At 39.5% G+C, this 22182-nt stretch overlaps 1 protein-coding gene across 1 annotated transcript in view; it reads left to right on the forward strand.

The window, feature by feature from the left end:
* The window catches only part of LOC146986792 (retinoic acid receptor gamma-like), a 37050-nt gene extending 18396 nt beyond the window's left edge, over nucleotides 1-18654 (forward strand). Inside the window, exons 2-9 of the mRNA XM_085775613.1 lie at nucleotides 8512-8660; nucleotides 10444-10585; nucleotides 11947-12110; nucleotides 13341-13517; nucleotides 14442-14646; nucleotides 15812-15970; nucleotides 18200-18347; nucleotides 18378-18654. Of these exons, the coding sequence (XP_085631739.1) occupies nucleotides 8512-8660; nucleotides 10444-10585; nucleotides 11947-12110; nucleotides 13341-13517; nucleotides 14442-14646; nucleotides 15812-15970; nucleotides 18200-18347; nucleotides 18378-18639 (1406 nt within the window). The 3' untranslated portion in view covers nucleotides 18640-18654. The remainder of the gene's footprint in view (nucleotides 1-8511; nucleotides 8661-10443; nucleotides 10586-11946; nucleotides 12111-13340; nucleotides 13518-14441; nucleotides 14647-15811; nucleotides 15971-18199; nucleotides 18348-18377) is intronic.
* Nucleotides 18655-22182: the final 3528 nt, after the last annotated feature.

The following is a 22182-nucleotide window of genomic DNA, read 5'->3' on the forward strand; positions in this document are numbered from 1 at the left end:
GCCTATCTCTTTTTTTTATCACTAAAATACTGTCACCAGCCAAAAACCCCATAGAGCCCCATAGAAATTTTGTATTTTTGCAGCAAAAACCAACTGACCAGGAAGGGGTTAAACACGTTGAAACCCATGTCAAAAGTGATTTTCATGTTTAGTCAAGACCCAGCCCAATATGTATCACAAATATTTTGGGAGAAATTGATGTCTAAGTGGTAGCTACAAATTGAAGGATCATCCGAGAATTCTACATTAGAAAGTCGACATCTTCTCTGTTGTTGTTGTTCAACTGAGCGATGCTGCGTTCAAAGCCCCCCACACACCGGCGTACGTTGTGTCCACTCGACCCCCGTGGTCCCGTGCTGCAGCCCACACACACACATAATTCACATGCACACACATTCCTCAGTGAGTGAGAGAGACAGGACGTTGTGTAAAAACTCACTCTGGCGTTTTAACAATCCACCGATTCACAAGTTTCTCACATTTCTCATCTGTGCTCAGTAAAAACACTGTTACAGGTTTTTGTTGTTTTTACAACCACTATGAGCTGTTTTTCAACACTTTAACACAAACAATTCCCCCAGTGGTCAATTAAACACTTAAAATCACACAATATGAACTAGAAACCAACACAGAATTTCAAAATAAAAGAACACAAAACACCAAATACAACAAAACAAATATGTAGCACAGTGTTATAACAGCACTTACATGTGTTGGCTAACAGAGCGTATGTTGTATTGATCATAAATCCTCAAATTCATGCATTTTGCTTCTTTTTTTTTCTGCAAAGCTGCAGTTTAGTCGCTGTCAACACTCTCTGTGTTCCCATGATGCTCCTCTTCTCCTCTGTGCAGCTTCTCCTGCAGTGACGTCTCTTTTTATTTATTTCTTTAACCACAAATGTCTCTCTGTCTCACTTTGGTTTCTGTGATGTAATTGCATAACTTTAAGATAATTCAGATAGTTGTACTAAAGTATCTGCTTGTGTTAAATATAGTTTAGATTTTAGTTTAGTAAAACACAGCGTGTAGGAAATGAAGACAGACGTCAGATCCTCCACGTTCTCGCTGTTTGAAAACACAGATGCAGCCTTACAGAAGCGTATTGCATTCACTTGAAAAAAGAAAAACTCTGGTTTTTCTGAGTTATTTTTAAAAAAATAATTACCCAGAAAAACAAACCAAAAAATAAATGACTCATAAAAACAGGATTCAAGTGAATGCAATGCGCTTCTGCACAGCCTGACTCATTCATCCAGTTGTTTACTATAGGTGTTGTAACAGCAAAGTTACAACACTATCTACTATCAAGATGTCTCACTACAAGCTGCACCAATGATATGAAATGTTACAGCTTCACTTCCTGTCTCCTAAAGTGGGCGTGGTCTCCTAAAGTGGGCGTGGTCACCGTCCCTCCACCTGCATGGCGCTGTGAACGTGTGTGTGGATTTATAAAAGTTGTCATTAGAGGAAAGTGAGCTCTTTATATTTTCTTATGTTAACATTAAATATTTAGGTAAGAGACGAGTAACAGACACCGCAGGTCGTCTTGTTGAGGCGCTGCTGTTGATGGCGTAGAAAACTTTATTTAGGACAATGTCTTAACACGTGTTAAGACTTGACAACATTAAATATTTGCACAGCTAACAGTCATATTTAACGTTACGAACATTAGTCAGCGTGGGCGTTAATGAACGTTAGCTGGCGTTACCTTATCTGTGTCAGATCTGTGTTGTTGAGACAGAGACAAATGTTCAGAATAGATGTGTCTTGTTAAAAATCCAGTAAAGTCCAATATTTTACTCAATCTGAGCTCAGGTTCACTTCTCCCATTGGAGTCAACTGACTCCAGACCTGCTGCTACTGCTGGTCTCTTACCTGTCAGGGAAACTGACTCGTAGTGGAGCGTCTTTATTTCTAAACTGTCTTTGACTAGGTGTCTTAAAGGGACTGAAATGATGCATATCACCACCTCGTCTTGACATGTTTCCGTCAACTCTTTGGTTTTCTTCTGTTGCGTGTAAACAGGGACAAGGACAGAAGTACGACGAGCTGTGAACAGAGTGTGTGAATTGTGATCGTGAAGCGTTTGTGCATCAAATGACACACGGGTGTTTTCATCCAGACTGACAGACAGACGAGTGGTGAGCTGCTGCTGCAGAGAGATGATAAAAAAAAAAAACATGGGGCGTCTGTTGTCTAAACCAGTGGTTCTCAAACTTTTTTTACATCAATGACCCCTAAATTGACACAAATCAGACCACGGACCCCCATTGGACAACATTTTGAAGCAAATACACAAATATTTGTTATGAGACTGAAGAACATTACTTTTTTTAGTCAATGTATGTACAAATTAGGGCCAATGGCAGGAATTTTTTGGAAATATTGTAGAGAAATGTCTGGAAAACAGAAAATACGAGAAGAAACTGGTCAAACTTCTGTGTTAAAAGTGTTAAAAATTATAATAATAAAAAAAAACGATTAGAAAAATTCTAGAAAATAGGATTCTAGTACTGATCTGAAAACAAACAGTGAGTGAATGAAGGAAGAGGAAGAGGAGGAGGAGGAGGAAGGTGAGACAGGTTCAGGTGAAGTCATACCAGACGTCCTCTTGTCTCTCGTGTCCATTAGCGCTGCTGTTGATTGATGTTGTGACACACACATCGAGGTGAGGGTGTGTGTGTGTGTGTGTGTATGTGTGTGTGTGTGTGTGTGTGTGTGTGTGTGTGTGTGTTGTTGAGGCTGATCTGAGTTCAGGGTGATGACAGCTGCTGACACTTTCTGGCTCCTCTCCCTCTTTTCTCCACGCCAGGTACCATCTTTCTCTCTCTCTCTCTGGCGCCAGACCAGAAGCTCCGTCTCCGTCTCCGTTTCAGTCGCTCAGCAGCCTTTTCTCTTTTTTCTTTTTCTTTTTCCACTTGTTCTCTCACTCTGTCACTGTTACTGTATAAACATGAAAACAACACTCAGGTTAGTTACGCTGTCACTCACTCCTTTAGCTCCGCCCCCTTCACCTGGACTCACTATACCTCTACCTGGCAGCATTTAACCCCCTCTGCTCAGCAAGCTACTCAGGTTTCAGTTTTTAATAGACATAATTTGATTGGTTGAAATGTTTAAGTCCAAATACAAAGAAAGGAAGTTCCACAAAAACATGACGGACAAACAAATATGTAAATAAATATATAAAATTACAGTGAGAAAAAGTCTTTCCATGCTTTTCCATAAATTAAGACCTAATAGAAATAATCTGCTTCCTCTCAGTTTCTGTCTGTTCGTGCACATTCACCACGCTATGAGATAATAACAGAACGTTACCAGACAGAGTTGTTTTAGAGGTAAATTCATGTAAAACCACTGATGTGCGTTGCCTTCAGGGACAGTTTTTCATCAAGCAGTCTCTGTATTTCCCTCTAAAACAACTCTGTCTGGTAACGTTCTGTTATTATCTCATAGCGTGGTGAATGTGCAGGTCACAACTTGTCCACCAGAGCGTTGTGGAGTTGTTGGATTGTGTATTTGATGAGTTTGATGAGGGAAACCAAGAAATCCCATGAGCCTCCGTAGCGTAGCTCTGAGCAGCTCACGGCTCTGCTCCGCCGTTCTAAAAACATCTTGCACCGACAATTAAAGGTAACGAACCTACTGCTGTGACTATAGGGATTAGGCAATGGGCCAATTTGCCAAAATGTTGAACTATCCCTTTAAGACTTAGATTTATTCAGTTTTCTGTCACAAAAAGACGAAGAGAGAAACTCACCGCCTTTTATAACTTTTATTTATCCAGGAAGATAAAGATTAAGATCTATTGAGATTAATAATCTCTCTTTCAGGGAATTCCTGGCTGAGTAGTGCATGATAAACAATTAAAACATTAAACCACAAACAGAATTTCAATCGCCAAAATAAATCTCGCAGTACTTCAAAAGAATAAATAAATAAAATGATCCTGCAGCTGCAGCGTGTCACTAAAAACTCAGGTATTTTACCTTTAAAAATGCATCCTCTCTGTCTCTGCTGCTGTTTTTGTCTCTTTTTGCAGATTAATTTCCTTCTTTCCACGGAGCTGTTTCTTGTTTTAGATCTTGCATCAGAGCCAGTGAGTCAACCTGAGCAGATAGGCTTCATGCATCTATCTGCTGCTGCAGAAACCACCGATGGTTAAACGTCAGTGTTGTGAAATCAGATGAGACGGAGGGAAATAAAACAAGTCAGCAGTTTTAACAACAACAACACGTTAGGCAACGACTTGGCCGCTGGAGCGCCGGCTGTTTGCCCTCATGTGGGGCAAAGACGAACAGAACAGAAAAGAAAAGAAAAGTATTTAATGTGCAACACAGTCTGTCTGTGTGTGTGTGTCTGTGTGTGTTGAGTCACTGTTGTTTTCATAAAGTCTGATAATCTTTATTTGCAGAGTACATGTTAGACAAGACGTCGTCATCGTTGTTGTTGTGGGGATTTAACACAACAAGACAAATGTTTAATGTTTAATGTTTAAATGACTGAACACGAGTTGTCGACATTAAACAATCACAGACACACAACCACAACACAACCAGTTTCTTTAGGATTATTTGAACATGTGTGTGTGTGGATGTTAAAACAAGCTGCTGCTGCTCTTAGTAATGGCCTTTCTTCAAGTCAAGGTCAAAGTTAAATGGTCAAGATTTTTATTTAACCTCTCGGCCACTGGGAAGTTTCTGTCCTCTCTCTCACCTCCTCTCCTTCTCCTTCTTCTCCTTCTTCTTCTTTCTCGTTCTTTTCATTTTCCCCCCTCTCTGTTTTTATTAGATTATTCCTTTGTGCCTTTTGCCTCCTCTGTTTTTTGAAACCTTACCACTCTTGTTAATGACAAGCTGTGGGTTCAGGTTGGGGTTGCTGCTGCAGAGGAGGAGGAGGAGGAGGAAGGACTGAACCACATTTGGTCCAGTCCTGTGCTTTCCATTGAAGGTGACCGGGGTGGGGGGGCAGAGGGGGGGTGGTTGTGGCTGTGACTTTGGGGGGTTTTGACCCCTGGATTCTTTATTTTTTACTAGGAAGGGATCCAAGGATGGAGCTGTTGATGTGAATAGCTGCCCAAGGTGACTGGATCCCAATAAAGAGACCGTCAGCCTGGCCGGGGGCCGGGGGGAGGAGGAGGGGGTGAGGGGGGGTGAGGAGGAGCTAGGGGGGGGTTTCTCCTTCCCATCCCAGACACAGCGTTTATAGGGCCTTGCTTATGAGCTGGGGCAACTATTAAACCCCGTCCAGCCTGCACTGAGGAATTTAGGGCCAGGAAACAAGGGAGTGTGTGTGAGGGGGGGACGGGGGGGGTGAGAGGGGCAGAGGGAGGTGAAGTTGGGGTGAGTGAAGGTGAAAGTTGAAAGGCATGTTCGAAAAAAAAAAAGAAAAAAAGAGAAGAGGAGGAATCTGGTTGTTCTTCAGTCGTCACCTTTAAATCTGCAGCAGGAGAAGCAGGCGGTGCGTTCACTGTCCTCCACATCTCGGGGTTTTTTAGTTTTACTTTCTTCTTTTTATTAGTTTTTTATGATAAAGCAGAAGTAAGCGGAATGTTTGTGTTAATTTAAGTCTTAAATAGTTATATCTTCCGACAGCAATCACTTACATAGAGTGTTTGTTCTGAAACACGGGTCTGTCAGTCACTCTGCTCTGCTGTAAGCCGAGGAGAAAACTTTCCTTGTATCCTACAACCTTTATCCAATGAGGAGAGAGAACGGCATAAAGGGGCGGTCCTCTCTGTGTGTGCAGCCAAGGGATGCGCGTGAATGTGGTGACATAGGGACGAGGGCGGGGACTGCTAACTCCATCGGCTGACAGGAAGTTAGCCAAAACCACCGGATCGCTTACTTCTGCTTTAATGAATTCACATCACACATTCACACACAAAACAACTAAAACCAACGCAGCTTTACGTGAGAGGGTTTTCTCCACATCACTGAATTATAAGAAACATAAATGACCTGTGATAGTGTGAGCTCCACCAATACAAACACAGCTGAATGCATTTCATTTGCTGCAACTAACGATTATTTTCATTATCAATTGATCTGCCGATTATGTAAACGATTAATCAGTTAGTTGTTTGGTCAGTTAAATGTTAAAAAATGGAAAATGTCAATCGGTGTTTCCCAAACCACCAGACGACGTCCTCAAACGTCTTGTTTTGTCCACAAACCAAAGAGAGACTCTTTATTGTCATAAAGGAACAAAGAAACCAGAAATATTCACATTTAAGAAGCTGGAATCAGAGAATTTGGACTTTTTCTCTTAAAAGAAAAAAGAAAGATTATTCAATTAACAAAATAGTTGACGATTAATTTAATAATCAATTATTGTTCAGTTAATCTATTGCTCTAATATAATGCAGCCGTCAGTCAAACCGATGTTTTTTTTGTGTTGTTTTACACTGTTTTCACTTGTGATAAACGGGCAAATGGTGTTAAACTGCAAAAACTCTAAATCTTTCCAAGAATATTCGTCTTATTTCTTGTCGAAATGTCTCAATTTTAGTCAAAACTAATCTCTTCAACTTGTTTTCACTTATTTCAAACACATTTTCAATTGAAATAAGTAGAAAAATCTGCCAGCGAAAGCAGGTTTTTTGTGCTTGTAATAAGAAAGAAAAACTTGCTCCACTATCAGATTTTTCTACTTATTTCAAGTGAAAATAGACTTGAAAGAAGTAAAAAGTGTCTAAAAACAAGCTACTTTTTATGTGATGAGTCTTATTTTTAGTACACTGCAAAAACTCTAAATCTTACCAAGAATATTTGTCTTATTTCTAGTCAAAATGTCATTCTAGTCAAAACAAATCTCATTATACCTAAAATAAGAAACATCACATTAAAAAGTAGCTTGTTTTTAGACACTTTTTACTTTTTTCAAGCATATTTTCACTTGATATAAGTAGAAAATTCTGATAGTGGATCAGGTTTTTCTTTCATATTACAAGAACAAAAAACTTCCTTTCACTGGCAGATTTTTCTACTTAAGTGAAAATTAGTTTGAAACAAATGAAAATGATCTAAAAACAAGTAAATTTTTAGGTGATGAGTCTTATTTAACGTGGAAAGAGATTAGTTTTGACTAGAAATGAGACATTTTGACAAGAAATAAGACAAATATTCTTGGAAAGAGTTTGAGTTTTTGCAGTGTAGATTTGTTTTTGACTAGAAATTACATTTGAACTAGAAATAACACAAATATTCTTGGTAAGATTTAGAGTTTTTGCAGTGTATCCAGTCAGTCAGTCAGTCAGTCAGCGGGAAGGAACAGAGGGAGACAGCCAAGTCTCATAAACATCCCGCCTCTGTTTGTTCACATGGAGCTGCTGGCCTCTCAAATAAAAATGCACATACGCACACATGGAGGCACAAAAATTCAGATGTCAGTCAAAAAGTCAACAGAGGTATGTTGACCCCCCCCCCCTCCCTCCTCCCCCCCTCCCTCCACTAGTAAATGGAGAAGCCAATCAAACCTCGGCTGCCAATCAGCGTTTTATCAGCGGGGGCCATCTGGCCATCAGCTAATTGTGTCTCTTTTAAGGCTGTCAATCAGCGCAGCCCCCTCCCCTTTCTCTTAAAAATGCCTTTGCCTTTGAGCTTTTTGCTTTTTGCCTTCTGGCTCCGAGGGGGGGGGGGGGGGGGGCTGCATGGGGTCGCGCTGGAGGAGGGGGGGGGGGCAATGGAGGCTGTTTGTTGACCACTCTCTCTTAATCAGTTGTTGTATTTAGCTTTCATCATCGTTTCAAAGACTTTAAGGACTTATGTAAACTCTGGACTTAAGTGTTTCTTTCTCTTCCTCCTCCTCCTCTCTCTGTGAAAAGTGACCCAATCTGTTTTCACTGCTCCTTCTTTCCTTGGTCCTTCCTTCCCTAACCCTAACCCGATCTGTTCTCCTTTTCCATTCTTCTTTCCTTCCTGTCTCCCTTCTTTCTTTCCACCATCACTTTTCCGATCCTTCCCTCCTTTCTTTCCCTCCATCCTTCCTTCTTTTCTTGACCCAGTCTGTTCCCCTCTACCATCTTTCTTTCTTTCTTTCTTTCTTTCTTTCTTTCTTTCTTTCTTTCTTTCTTTCTTTCTTTCTTTCTTTCTTTCTTTCTTTCTTTCCTTCTTTCCTCCCTTCTTTCCCTCCATCCTTAACTTCTTCTTCCTTCCCTTGACCAAATCTGTCCCCTCCTCTTTCTTTCTTTCTTTCTTTCTTTCTTTCTTTCTTTCTTTCTTTCTTTCTTTCTTTCTTTCTTTCTTTCTTTCTTTCTTTCTTTCTTTCTTTCTTTCTTTCTTCCTTCCTTCCTTCTTTCCTCCCTTCTTTCCCTCCATCCTTAACTTCTTCTTCCTTCCCTTGACCAAATCTGTCCCCTCCTCCATCTTTCTTTCTTTCTTTCTTTCTTTCTTCCTCCTTTCTTTCTTTCCTTAAGTTTTCATCATCGTTTCAAAGACTTTAAGGACTTGTGTAAACTCTGGACTTAAGTGTTTCTTTCTCTCCCCCCTCTCTCCCTCTCTCTCTGTAGCCGTGGAAACCCAGAGCACCAGCTCGGAGGAGATGGTTCCCAGCTCTCCGTCGCCTCCTCCTCCTCCGCGCGTCTACAAGCCCTGCTTCGTGTGCCAGGACAAGTCGTCTGGGTATCACTACGGAGTCAGCTCCTGCGAGGGCTGCAAGGTAACAACACACACACACACACACACACACACAGAGGGTTTACATGTATGAAGTGAACAGCTGATGATCAGAGTCAGAGGCGGAGGTGCAGCTGCAGCCTGCAGACAGATGTGGACTCGGCCCAGCTGCTGCTGCTGCTGCTGCTGCTGCTGGTTCAGTGTTGTGACGTCGCCCTCTAGTGTTTCCTCTCTGATGCTGCACGACCTCGTTCAGGCAACAGCAGCTCAACAGTTTGCTGAGGAGAGAAAGCTTAAAGGGACAACGAGGAGTTTCTCCATCGGCAGAACAAAAAATTCCACGACAATAAAAAAGTCTCATATTAATGTGGATGAATCTACGTTACCCACACTTGTTAATGGGCCCATTTTCGATAAATATGTTGTTTTTTCTCTATCGTTATTTTGTTATTATTAGTGGTCAAGCCGACCAGCGTTTCTTTACTTTCGGTTTTGTGGCGAGTCATGAGAATAACGCCGCCGAATCGCCGTTTATGGTCGGAACTACGACGGTATCTGATCGTCTTTGAACCTCTGACTTTAATTCTTGATTAATGAAAACATGAGTCTGTCTTGCGCCGGTCAAAGAATTTCACGGTGCGCGGAGGCTCATAAATGTAGTGTGAAAACGCTTCGCTTTTCCAAAACTCCTCGTTGTCCCTTTAAATGAATGATTTTGAATTATTTTTTTCCTGCCATAAAACATGTAAATATGAGACCAGGACAACTGACTCTTCATCGACACTGGTTATTTTTCTGTTGCTCTCTGTTGCTTGACGGTGCCTGATGCAATACACATAATGGGCAGGAAATAGTGGAGCTGTGCATAGAGCCCATTGTTATTTTTCCACTTAACCACTCAATAGAGTCACTGGGTGTTATTATGTAAATGATGTAAAGGTCTGTCACAGTCATGAAAGTTTAGGTGATGATTAATGTCCAAAAAAATAATTGCAATTAATGATCTAATTGTCTTTTTCTAATCATTTTGTGTCACTATTATGCCTGAACATAGTTTAATAAGACACATAGACCTTAGGAAGAAGAAGAAAAAGAAGAGACATTTATTGGCTTTGCAACTAAATCCATGATGCTAGTGTCAGTAGATGTGGGATTTAACCATGGTCCATTCTATAGACCATAGAAGGAAACAGTGATGGGAATCAGACATTTCTGTTCGTTTCATCCAGATGTTCTTTTATACTGATGAAGTGAAACCATTTTAACAATTATGCAAAATCAAATCAAATAAACTTTATTGTCCCGACACGGAAATTAGTCGGGTTCATGGTGCTGCAGGCGCAGGATGATTGTGATCATTATGTGATAACTGTGACAGGCCTAATGATCTATTATCTATTATCAGTTATCAGTTATCTCTCTATATTCACGTCTCTGTGATTTGCATCGTGCTCTGCTTCACCTTGTCTGATCAGAAAGAAGTTCTCAATGAAGAAACTCAACAAACATCATTAAACATCAAGCACTGGTGTCCAACAAACAGTAATACACACAAAATACAAGACAGTCCACAAGGTGGCGCTGTTGCTTGGTCAAATCACCGTGGTGAAGCTGTGTGAACATCAAACATCATTACTTCCACATTCCTCACCAGAGCTGCAAAGATCAGTCGATTGAATGTTAAAATAATCTGCATCTTGTTTTTAAACCGATTCATCGTTTTAGTTTTCTTTTCAAGCAAAAAGTGTCCGAAAAAAAAAAAAACATTTTCTGGTTTTCTTCGTCAGTTATTCTGACTCCTCCCTTCTGTCATGTCTCGTTTCCAGGGTTTCTTCAGACGCAGCATCCAGAAGAACATGGTCTACACCTGCCACAGAGACAAGAACTGTCAGATCAACAAGGTGACGCGCAACCGCTGCCAGTACTGTCGGCTGCAGAAGTGCTTCGAGGTCGGCATGTCCAAAGAAGGTGAGACAGGACGCGACAGGAGACAGGACAGGACGGAGGTTCAGAAACTGTTGTGAACTTATTTTGTTCACCAACTGATGCAGCTGTTTTCAAAGCATAAGTCGCTGAGAAACTTGGTGCTTGTCTTTTGTGACCCTAACCCAAAAACCAAGAAAGAAACAGATCATCTGATATTGAAAATAATCAATAATATAATAAAATTATTGAATATGATTTTATCCTGATGTTTCCTAAATCCTTCTGTCAGAGAGAAACATCACTGTCATCTGTTTATATGAATATAGTCACGTTTTTTGTCTCTGATTTCTTTCAAAGTGAAAAATTAACATTGTTTAAAAAGCTTGCAGCTGTTTTTTTCCAAACAAAATGATTAAATATGATTTTATTCTTATCCTTATCAGAGAGAAATAACACAGTCGTCTGCTTATATGAAGAAAAATGACGGAGAAAACACATTTTTTCTTTGTGATTTCATTCAAAAGTGAAAAATGAACATCGTTTAACCTTCCTGTTAAACTGACCCAATCTGTTTTGACTTTACTTCTCTCCTTCCTCCCTCCTCCCTTCCTCCTCCTCCGCCACCTTTTTCACTTCCTCCCTCCCTTCTTTCCCTTTGTCCTTCCTTCTTCCTTCCCTGAACCAATCTCTTCTCCTTTTCCATTCTTCTTTCCTTCCTGCTTCCCTTCTTTCTTTCCACCATCACTTTTCCAATCCTTCCCTCCTTTCTTTCCCTCCCTCCATCCTTCCTTCTTCCTTTGTTGACCCAATCTGTTCCCCTCCTCCATCTTCCTTTCTCTTCTTCCTTCCTGCTTTCCTTCCTTCCTTCCTCTTCCTTTCTTGACCCAACCTGTTCCCCTCCTCCATCTTTCTTTCTTTCTTTCTTTCTTTCTTTCTTTCTTTCTTTCTTTCTTTCTTTCTTTCTTTCTTTCTTTCTTTCTTTCTTTCTTTCTCCTTCCCTTGACCCAATTTGTTCCCCTCCTCCTCCATCTTTCTTTCTTTCTTTCTTTCTTTCTTTCTCTTTTTCTTCCTTCTTTCCCTCCATCCTTAACTTCTTCCTTCCCTTGACCAAATCTGCCCCCTCCTCCTCTTCCACCTTTCTTTCTTTCTTTCTTTCTTTCTTTCTTTCTCTCCATCCTTCCTTCTACATCTTAATAATAATAATAACTTAATTTAATAATAACTTTATCTATGTAGCACCTTTGGAAATAAGTGTTTAGCCAAAAAACGCAGTGATGTAATCAACACAGTGATGTAAGCTCATAGGAAAAGAAACAAGCAAAACATATTATTAATAATAATAATAATAATAATAATAATTTGTGTGTGTGTGTGTGTGTGTGTATGTGTGTGTCTGCGTGCAGCGGTGCGTAACGACAGGAACAAGAAGAAGAAGGACGTGAAGGAGGAGGTGGTGCTGCCGGAGAACTACGAGCTGAGCGGAGAGCTGGAGGAGCTGGTCAACAAAGTCAGCAAAGCTCATCAGGAAACGTTCCCGTCGCTGTGTCAGCTGGGAAAATACACCACAGTGAGTCTGCTCCTCTCTTTCTGTTTCTGGTTTATATATTTAAAGGGATAGTTCACCCAAAATTCAACTTGCACTCATTATCTACTCACCCTCATGTGGACTAAGGGCTGGGAGAAGTTTCAGAGTCATCCGTGGCTTCTCTGAGTTACAGGGGGTCTCGGCGTAGCAGTGCATGTCCATATGACGGTTGCAAATGGATACCAACTGTCTTCGTAACAAAAAGACACACCAAAAAACATCCAAATACCTCCATGCTGCTCGTATGTAATGTCCGTCTTGTATTGAAGGCCCGAAATGCGAAATTGTTCCGAAAAAAATTAAATAAGTTTATATTTCAAGCTTGTTTGCAGCGGAAGCTCCTCTTCCTGGTCCGTCCAAATCTCATGAGATTTGTGCCGGCGCAAATACATACAATACAAGAGGGACATTACATACGAGCAGCATGGAGGTATTTGGATGTTTTTTGGTGTGTCTTTTTGTTATGAAGACTGTTGGTATCCATTTGCAACCGTCATATGGACATGCAGTGCTGCACGGAGCCCCGCTGTAAGTAAGTAAAACCAAGACAAACGGTAATGATCCTTCCGCAGGTTCACCTACGGAAACCTTGTTATGACTTTTACTTCCTCTAGATAGTCAAGTTTGATCGTCTTCTCGGCGCTAGGGTTAGGGTTAGCGCCTTAAAACTCCTACCAAAAAGGTGTCGTTGTGACAAAAGAAAATATTTTTTTGCACTCAGAGCTGTAAGAGTATGGAACGAGCTTCCTGAGGATGTAGTACAGGCTCCGTCAGTGAACTCTTTTAAAAATAGACTCGATCAATGTTGGTCAAACAAGGACTTTTTATATAATTACAGGGCAAGGGTATGAATTATTTTGTTTGTTGTTTGTTTCTTTCTTTTTCTTTCTTTCTTTTTTTTTGTAGCTTTCTTGAGATTTTTGGGGATTATTCTGTTATATGTATTTTAGTGATTATGTATGGGTTGGTATATTTGTGTTTAATTTTTGTATGTTGTTATTTATTTGAGTCTGATGTAGAGGATTTATATCCTGTATCAGATGTTTTTCATTATAAATTTCATTAAATTAAATGTTAAACTCCGAGAAGGCACGGAGGACTCTGAAACTGAAATTTGAATTTTGGGTGAACTATCCCTTTAAAAAAAAAAGCACAATCACATCTACGCGTTCACATCATCTCTCTCTCTCTCTCTCTCTCTCTCTGTCCCAGAACTCGAGTGCGGACCACAGGGTGCAGCTGGACCTGGGCCTGTGGGATAAGTTCAGTGAGCTCTCCACTAAGTGCATTATAAAGATTGTGGAGTTTGCCAAGCGGCTTCCCGGCTTCACCACGCTCACCATCGCCGACCAGATCACCCTCCTCAAATCTGCATGTCTGGACATCCTGGTACCAGAAAACACACGCTGCTTTTTACTTCCTGTAACCGTCTCCTTCCTCCTCCTCCTCCTCCCTCACGCTTCCTCATCTCTCATCCTGCTGATTAACTTGTCAAACACATGATTTAAAAGGATAGTTCAACATTTTAGTCAGATACTCCTCCTCTCACCATAATCCCTATAGTCATAGCAGTAGGTTCATCACCTTTAATTATCGATGCATGTTGTTTTGAGATCGGCGGAGCAGAGACGTGAGCTGCTCAGTGAACACAATGGACGACGTGCATGGTATTTTCGCTTTTCCCTCATCAAATACACAATCCAACAACTCCAAAACGCTCTGGTGGACAAGTTGTGATCTGCACATTCACCACGCTATGAGATAATAATACAACGTTACCAGACAGAGTTGTTTTAGAGGTAAATTCATGCAAAACCACTTATGTGCGTTCCCGTTGGGGGCAGTTCTTTAGCAAGCAGTCTCTGTATTTACCTCTAAAACAACTCAGAGGTAAATGCAGCCGGAACTACATTCCAGACAAGGCTGCTGGGCGGAGGGATTTCAAAAGAGAAAGTAGTTCAGAGTATTTGCTTCATGTGTTGTAATGTTACAGAATTATACAAGTTGTGAACTGCACATTCACCACGCTAGGAAATAATCATGTAATATTATGTAGTTCACAACTTGTCCACCAGAGCGTTTTGGAGTTGTTGGATTGTGTATTTGATGAGTTTGCAACATGCACATACAAAAAAACAACATGCACCGATAAATTAAAGGTGATGAACCTACTGCTGTGACTATAGGGATTATGGTGAGAGGAGAATCTGACTAAATGTTGAACTATCCCTTTAAGTAAAGGTCAAACTTCATCTTTATTTTTTTACTAATATCCACTTCTCTTCTTCTTCTTCCTCCTCTGCTGCTGTCCAGATGCTGAGGATATGCACGCGCTACACTCCGGAGCAGGACACCATGACCTTCTCCGACGGTCTGACCCTCAACCGGACTCAGATGCACAACGCCGGCTTCGGCCCGCTCACCGACCTGGTGTTCGCCTTCGCCGGCCAGCTGCTGCCTCTGGAGATGGACGACACGGAGACGGGGCTGCTCAGCGCCATCTGCCTCATCTGTGGAGGTATTTGTTTTACTCTTTTCTGTCTATCTCCGAGACGCTGAATGACAGAGACGCAATTCTTCTTTTTATTGAAAGCGGGACACTTCAGCCTTTACAAAGAGTCCACTAGTGAGTCTGTAGCTCAGCCAGAGGCGGAGTCGTCCTGCCTCAAACATCCAAAGACCCGTGTGCCAAAGAGAGATGGTTGATGCTCTGTTGCCTTGAATGATCGAGATTATCGGAAAATCAGCCGTAAATGCAATAAATAATGCGTAGATTTACCAATTAGGCATTTTACACAAGCTAAGACCAAGACATGGGATCATAAAGTTGCAGGAAACAAGACAAAAAAAAAGCCAGTGCACCAATGGAAATGTCAGGTTTTCATGCCAGGCGAGTGTGGTATTTTTGTAAATAATGTAAATAATAAACAGTACTGTGCAAATGTTTTAGGCATTATAAGTAAAGTGAAGATGTTGGAGGACTGAGTCTTCTTGTGAATTTAAATAGTAATTTTTGACACACATCAGAGGCCTCTCGGATGGTATTGCATGATGGAAAAGAATCTAAACATCTGAAGTGCCTAAAACATTTGCACAGCACTGTATTTTGTATCATAGTTAGAGCCCTTATTCCTTTTCCCCCCTGATCCCAGAGACCTCAAACAACAGTTATTAGATGATGAATTTATTTGTCCTTTTCAAGGAAAATTGTTTTCACCATTGCGTACAAAACGGCCTCGAGAAGTGCAAATTACATTCATTTACATACATTCCCACATTGCATACGCCACAAATACATAGAGATATAAGAACATAAAACATAAGACATAAGACATAAGACCCCGCACCCCACATTTACATTTACATGTACATTCCCCATGGTATATAGTTTCTAAAAAGAAGTTTATAATCATTTTATGTGTGTTTCCAACAAATATATGTGAAATTTATTTTCCGTTTTTATTTTTCTGATCATATAGCTTCTTCTACATTCACATGACGCCACTACAGTGTTAATATTCTGAAAGCCCAGGTTGTCCTGAAAAAAAGGATGTCAATTACTTGATTGTGCATCACAGGGCCGAGGTTTTACAAGGAGACAGGAGAGAGGAATACAGAACAAAACCCCGTAGACTCTGAAGGGTTAAAGTCTTTAAAACCGTTTCTCTGTCTCTCTGTCTCAGACCGGATGGACCTGGAGGAGCCGGCGAAGGTGGACAAGCTGCAGGAGCCGCTGCTGGAGGCGCTGAAGATCTACACCCGCCGCCGCCGCCCCAACAAGCCGCACATGTTCCCACGCATGCTGATGAAAGTCACCGACCTGCGAGGAATCAGCACCAAAGGTCAGAGGAGGATTTTACATCTAATGACCTGTATAAGTTTTAGAGTTGAAACGCTGTCTGTAGCTCTGAGCGTTGGCAACTGCAAAAAAAAAGAACAAAAATTCATGGATCATTCATTTATAAGACTAGAATAAAAAGCCCTGGTCCTGATTTTCCTCATAAAGTAACATTTGGTTTTATTTTGGTGTCGGTATCAGACTCAAGAATCTGTAAAAAAAAATCTGATAATATCAAGTCTAAAGAGTTTCATTCCAAATAAAATGATTAAATATGATTTTATCCCTATCCTGTCAGAGAGAAGCAACACCCTCGTCTGCTTATATGAAGAAAAATGGTGGAGAAGTCACATTTTTTCTCTGTGATTTCATTCAAAAGTGAAAAATTAACATTGTTTTACACCTTAATAATGATAATAACTTAATTTAATAATAACTTGATCTATAAAGAACTTTTAGAAACATGTGTTTGACAAAAAAAAAGCAGTAATCAAAGAAGAGGAACCAGAAAAAAGAACCATGAAACCATAAAAGTGGAAGCCAACAACTAATTGAGACCAGGAGGAAGCAAATAAGACGTGAAGATTTAGTTACATGAGATAAAAAAGAATAAAAATGGGGAATATGAGATAAAGAGATAAAAGAGAGGAACAAGTGACAGCATAAAAACTAAACCTGAATAAGACTGTGAGATAAAATAAGACAAAATGTGAAGAGGACATAAAACAAAAAGGAAAAATAAAACTTTTATCAGATAAACTAAAAGCATGGTTACACCTGTAACCTGTATATAACAACTGCCGGGCACCATTTGAGTTTTTATTTTTCAGTTAATTGTACACAATATTTTTGTGTATGTCATTTTGGTTTTATTAGAACTTACATAATACAATTAGGTGCAATATCTACACACTTCTGCTTGTGCAACTGGGTGTAATGGGCATCGTGCAACACAACCTGGCACTTTAAACTGATGTGCACTTTAGGGCCTTGTGCAATACTATGCACTCTTGCACTTTAGCATTTGTCACTTTAACGCAGCACTTATGCACTTTATCTCCGAGAACAAAACTTTTATGGTCCCACTACCTGTGGAATGTGTGTGTCAATATGTTCTTCATTGTCATAGTTGCCTTTTTGTGTTGTCTACATTATTATGTGTAATGTGTACTGTTATTGAACTGTTTTTATATCTATGCACTGCAAAAACTCAAAATCTTTCCAAGAATATTTGTCTTATTTCTTGTCAAACTGTCTAATTTCTAGTCAAAACTAAACTCTTTCCACTTAAAATAAAAATTACCTAAAAATTTACTTGTTTTTAGATCATTTTCACTTGTTTTAAACTATTTTCACTTGAAATAAGTAGAAAAATCTGCCAGTGAAAGCAGGTTTTTTGTGCTTGTAATAAGAAAGAAAAACTTGCTCCACTATCAGATTCTACTTATTTCAAGTGGCTTGAAATAAGTAAAAAGTGTCTAAAAACATGCTACTTTTTTATGTATAACTAAATATACTCATTTTAGGTATGATGAGATTTGTTTTGACTAGAATTGACATTTTGACTAGAAATAAGACAAATATTCTTGGTAAGATTTTGAGTTTTTGCAGTGTGGGACTCTGGACGGAAATTAGCATCTTGCTATAATCCGGCACATTTACATGTTTTTGTCCGTTCATGTGCACTGTCCCATTCAAATAAACAAATAAAGTTAAGTAAAGTAAGATACACTGCAAAAACTCAAAATCTTACCAAGAATATTTGTCTTATTTCTAGTCAAAACAAATCTCATTATACTTAAAATAAGTAATAACCTTGTTTTTAGACACTTTTTACTTTTTTCAAGCATATTTTCACTTGAAACAAGTAGAAAAATCTGATAGTGGAGCAAGTTTTTCTTTCTTATTACAAGCACAAAAAACTTGCTTTCACTGGCAGATTTTTCTACTTATTTCAAGTGAAAATTTGTTTGAAACAAGTTAAAATGATCTAAAAACAAGTTAATTTTTAGGTGATGAGTCTTATTTCAAGTGAAAAGAGATTAGTTTTGACTAGAAATGAGACATTTTGACAAGAAATAAGACAAATATTCTTGGAAAGATTTTAACCCTGTACTTCACTGCAAAAACTCAACAGTTTTTGAGTTTTTGCAGTGAAGTAAAAAGTAATGAAACAACATAATAAAACTCCTCAACATGTGTGTTTTGTCTGTGTGTGTGTGTGTGTGTGTAGGTGCAGAGCGAGCCATCACACTGAAGACAGAGATCCCCGGGCCGATGCCTCCTCTGATCAGGGAGATGCTGGAGAACCCCGAGGCCTTCGAGGACAGCAGCGACTCAGGAGACAGCGCCACCGCCACTGCCTCTTCCTCCTCCTCCTCCTCTTCCTCCTCCTCCTCCTCCTCCTCCACTGCCACCGCCGCCGCTCCGCCCGCTGCCCCCCCGGCTCCCCCCGCCATCCAGGCCATCAAACAGGAGGAGAAAACCCCGTACGAGTCGCCCGTGGAGGAGGAAGAGGAGGAGGAAGAGGACGACTACTGGGACGAGGAGAAGGAGCGAGGGGCGGAGAGCGACGGCGAGCTGTGGGGGGAAGCAGCGGGAGCAGCAGCAGCATCATCATCATCATCAGCAGCAGCAGCTTCATCATCATCCACCTGCAAGAAGAAGGTGTGATGATGATGATGATGAGGAAACAAACAAACACAGTGAGAGACACGATGACGACGACGCTGCTGCTTCCTCCTCGTCCAGAAACAGAAACATCTCCAGTAAAACCTCACAGAACCAGGCTCTTAGAGACGACGACGATGCCATGCTGCACACGACACGACACGACACGACGACACGTTCACTGACACTGAAACCTGCAGAGAGAAACGTGTGCGAGTGGGAGATGTGAAAGCACTAAAATCACTGTGCCAAAAAACCAGACTGATGTTTTTTTTTTCTTGTTTTTTTTTGTTCTTACACTGCAAAAACATAATCAAAATCTTTCCAAGAATATTTGTCTTATTTCTTGTCAAAATGTCTCACTTCTAGTCAAAACTAATCTCTTTTCCACTTGAAATAAGACTCATCACCTTAAAAATGAACTTGTTTTTAGATGATTTTCACTTGTTTGAAACTATTTTTTACTTGAAAAAAGCAGAAAAAACTGCAGTAACCCTTTAATTTACAGGCCGCTAATTACATGATAATGACGTGATAATGTCAAGAAATAGCCTAGAAATAACAGTCAATTTCATAGTAATATCATGTTTTTCCATAAAGTCAAAACTTACACATGCTTTTCATACTTTGAATTTTTTGGGAAAGGCCAGAATTTTTCTCCACCAATTAACCATTATCGCTGGACCATTTCTACGCAATCAATTGTTACTTGTTGGCTATATTTCTCAACATTACAATGAAATTGGCCATTATTTCTAGGCTATTTCTAGACATTATGATGCAATTACTTGTTATTTCTTGGCTATTTCTTGACATTATCTCGTAATTAGCGGCCTGTAAATTAAAGGTTTACCGAATCTGCCAGTGAAAGCAATTTTTTTGTGCTTGTAATAAGGAAGAAAAACTTGCCCCACTATCAGATTATTTCAAGTGAAAATATGCTTGAAAGAAGTAAAAAGTGTCTAAAAACAAGCTACTTTTTAATGTGATGAGTCTTATTTTAAGTATAATGAGATTTGATTTGATTTGAAATATTCTTGGTAAGATTATGGGTTTTTACAGTGTAAAGAGTTGTTGGGTCCACGGCGCCAGAGGAACCGGTGGCGGTGGACAGAAGAGAAATGCACTCCTCCTCCGCTATGATCTATAATAAGGGCTATGCTTTGTATAAAGTTGATGGTTGAATGACAGTGAACCAACTGAACTCTACGTGGTCGCCGCCAATGTCTTCTCAATTTTTTTTTCCTTTTTATTACTATTCAGAGATATGCTACTTATTTTTTTATTGTATGATTTTTTTTTTTTTTTTCCTAAGCATGTGTTCTCATCTCTGTTCTGTTTGTGGGACTTCTCCTTTATTTGTTTGTTTGTTTGTTTTTGTACATTTTCACTCAGTCCTGCTCAGATTTGACTGGACACACACACACACATTGATTTGTATGTATTTCTTTAGTTTGTTGGACACAGAAGCAAAAATACCAAACAAACATGTAAGCAATAGCAAAGATTGAAAAGAGCAATAAATAACGAATCGATGAGCAGGACTCAAACTCACCATGGTGTTTAAAGGGATAGTTCAACATTTTGGCAAATTGGCCCATTGCCATAATCGCGCTATAGTCATAGCAGTAGGTTCGTTACCTTTAATTGTCGGTGCAAGCTGTTTTTAGAACGGCGGAGCAGAGCCATGAGCTGCTCAGAGCTACGCTACGGAGGCTCATGGGATTTCTTGATTTCCCTCATCAAACTCATCAAATACACAATCCAACAGCTCCACAACGCTCTGGTGGACAAGTTGTGACCTGCACATTCACCACGCTATGAGATAATAACACAACGTTACCAGACAGAGTTGTTTTAGAGGGAAATACAGAGACTGCTTGATGAAAAACTGTCCCTGAAGGCAACGTGCATCAGCGGTTTTGCATGAATTTCCCTCCAAAACAACTCTGCCTGGTATCGTTGTGTTATTATCTCATAGTGTGGTGAATGTGCAGGTCACAACTTGTCCACCAGAGCGTTGTGGAGTCGTTGGATTGTGTATTTGATGAGTTTGATGAGGGAAACTAAAAATAGCTTGCACCGACAATTAAAGGTAACAAACCTACTGCTATGACTATAGCGCGATTATGGCAATGGGCCAATTTGCCAAAATGTTGAACTATCCCTTTAACTTTAACTAACACACAGAAAATAACACTTATAACAACGATATAAAACAGTTAAAATCTAAAGCTCAGGTTGATCATCAGGGACACGTCTCCTGTGAACATCCCCGTCTTCAACAAACAAACAAACTTTCTTCTGTCGACGACAAGACATCGAAGCCATAAAGTGTGTGAGGCACCAGGTCATTTAAACAAATGATAACAACAAACAACCCCTTAAAAAAAAGAAAAAAAAACTGTTTACATCAGAGAAAACCTCAGGTGTGTGTGAGAATGTGTGTGTGTAACTGAGAGCATTTATCAATAAGGATCATTATTACTTCCATTATCATTTCTGCAAAAATCTAATTATAAATGAACACAAAATGAGTTTTGTTGGGAAAAAACTGAGTGAAAGAGTGAAAATATGAATTATGTCAAATAAAAACCTATACATTCATTTTTCATTGAGACTTACAACAGTTTATTATTTTTTTGTCAGATGTTACAGTAATGATGAACAGAACAGCTGCAGCTCCACACACACAAACTGATCAAAGTATTTACTAATAATCAATAATGAGAAGCGAATTTTTACTTTTTACAGAACAGAACTTCAGTATTTCTCTTTCTCTGCCTCACACACACATACACACACACACAGTCAATATTTTGCACATCATCCGCCACATACATACAATATTATTTAGTATTTAAAGATGTTTTTTGTTCTTTTTTCCATCATAAATAACCGTGATATCTCATAACTAATTGTTTTTCCTGTTTCCTTTTTTATTTTTTATTTTTAAATGTATTTTTCTGTTTTTCTCCAATCTGAGCTGGTGCAATAATTAACCCTTGAAGAGAAAAACCACAGAAGCCAAAGCTCCACATGTGAGGAAATAAAACAACAATAGGCCAAAGACAAAGACGGATGTTAGGTTACATTAGGACAAAGAAACGTTTTTAAAAACATGTATTAATGCAATTGATATGAAATATATTCACTTTAACAGATGATCCCTCAATGTTTACCCTACCCACATGACCCCTGGACAAAAATGTCCACCGATAGTGAGAGACATTTAACACCAGTTACTCCCAAAATATTTGTGATACTCATACTATGTTTTTATTTTATTATTTTTTATTCCTGTCTATATTCTGAAGGTTTTTACAGAGGGGGATTGTTGATATATCATTCATACAACATTTTATTCCAAAAAAACAAAAAAAGCAAAACAAAAAATAATTTTTAGGGCTGGTGGCAGTATTTTCTCATTTACAGAGTGATAAAAAGAGATATCCAAAATCCTCCTCTGTAAAAACTTCTGACTCTAATATGTCAACAAAATAAAACAATAATTTTGAAAGTAGCTTTATCCATTTTTCAGATTTG

This window comes from Trachurus japonicus, chromosome 5 (assembly GCF_045865225.1).
Source record: "Trachurus japonicus isolate A0001 chromosome 5, Traja_1.0".
Taxonomy (NCBI): Eukaryota; Metazoa; Chordata; class Actinopteri; order Carangiformes; family Carangidae; genus Trachurus; species Trachurus japonicus.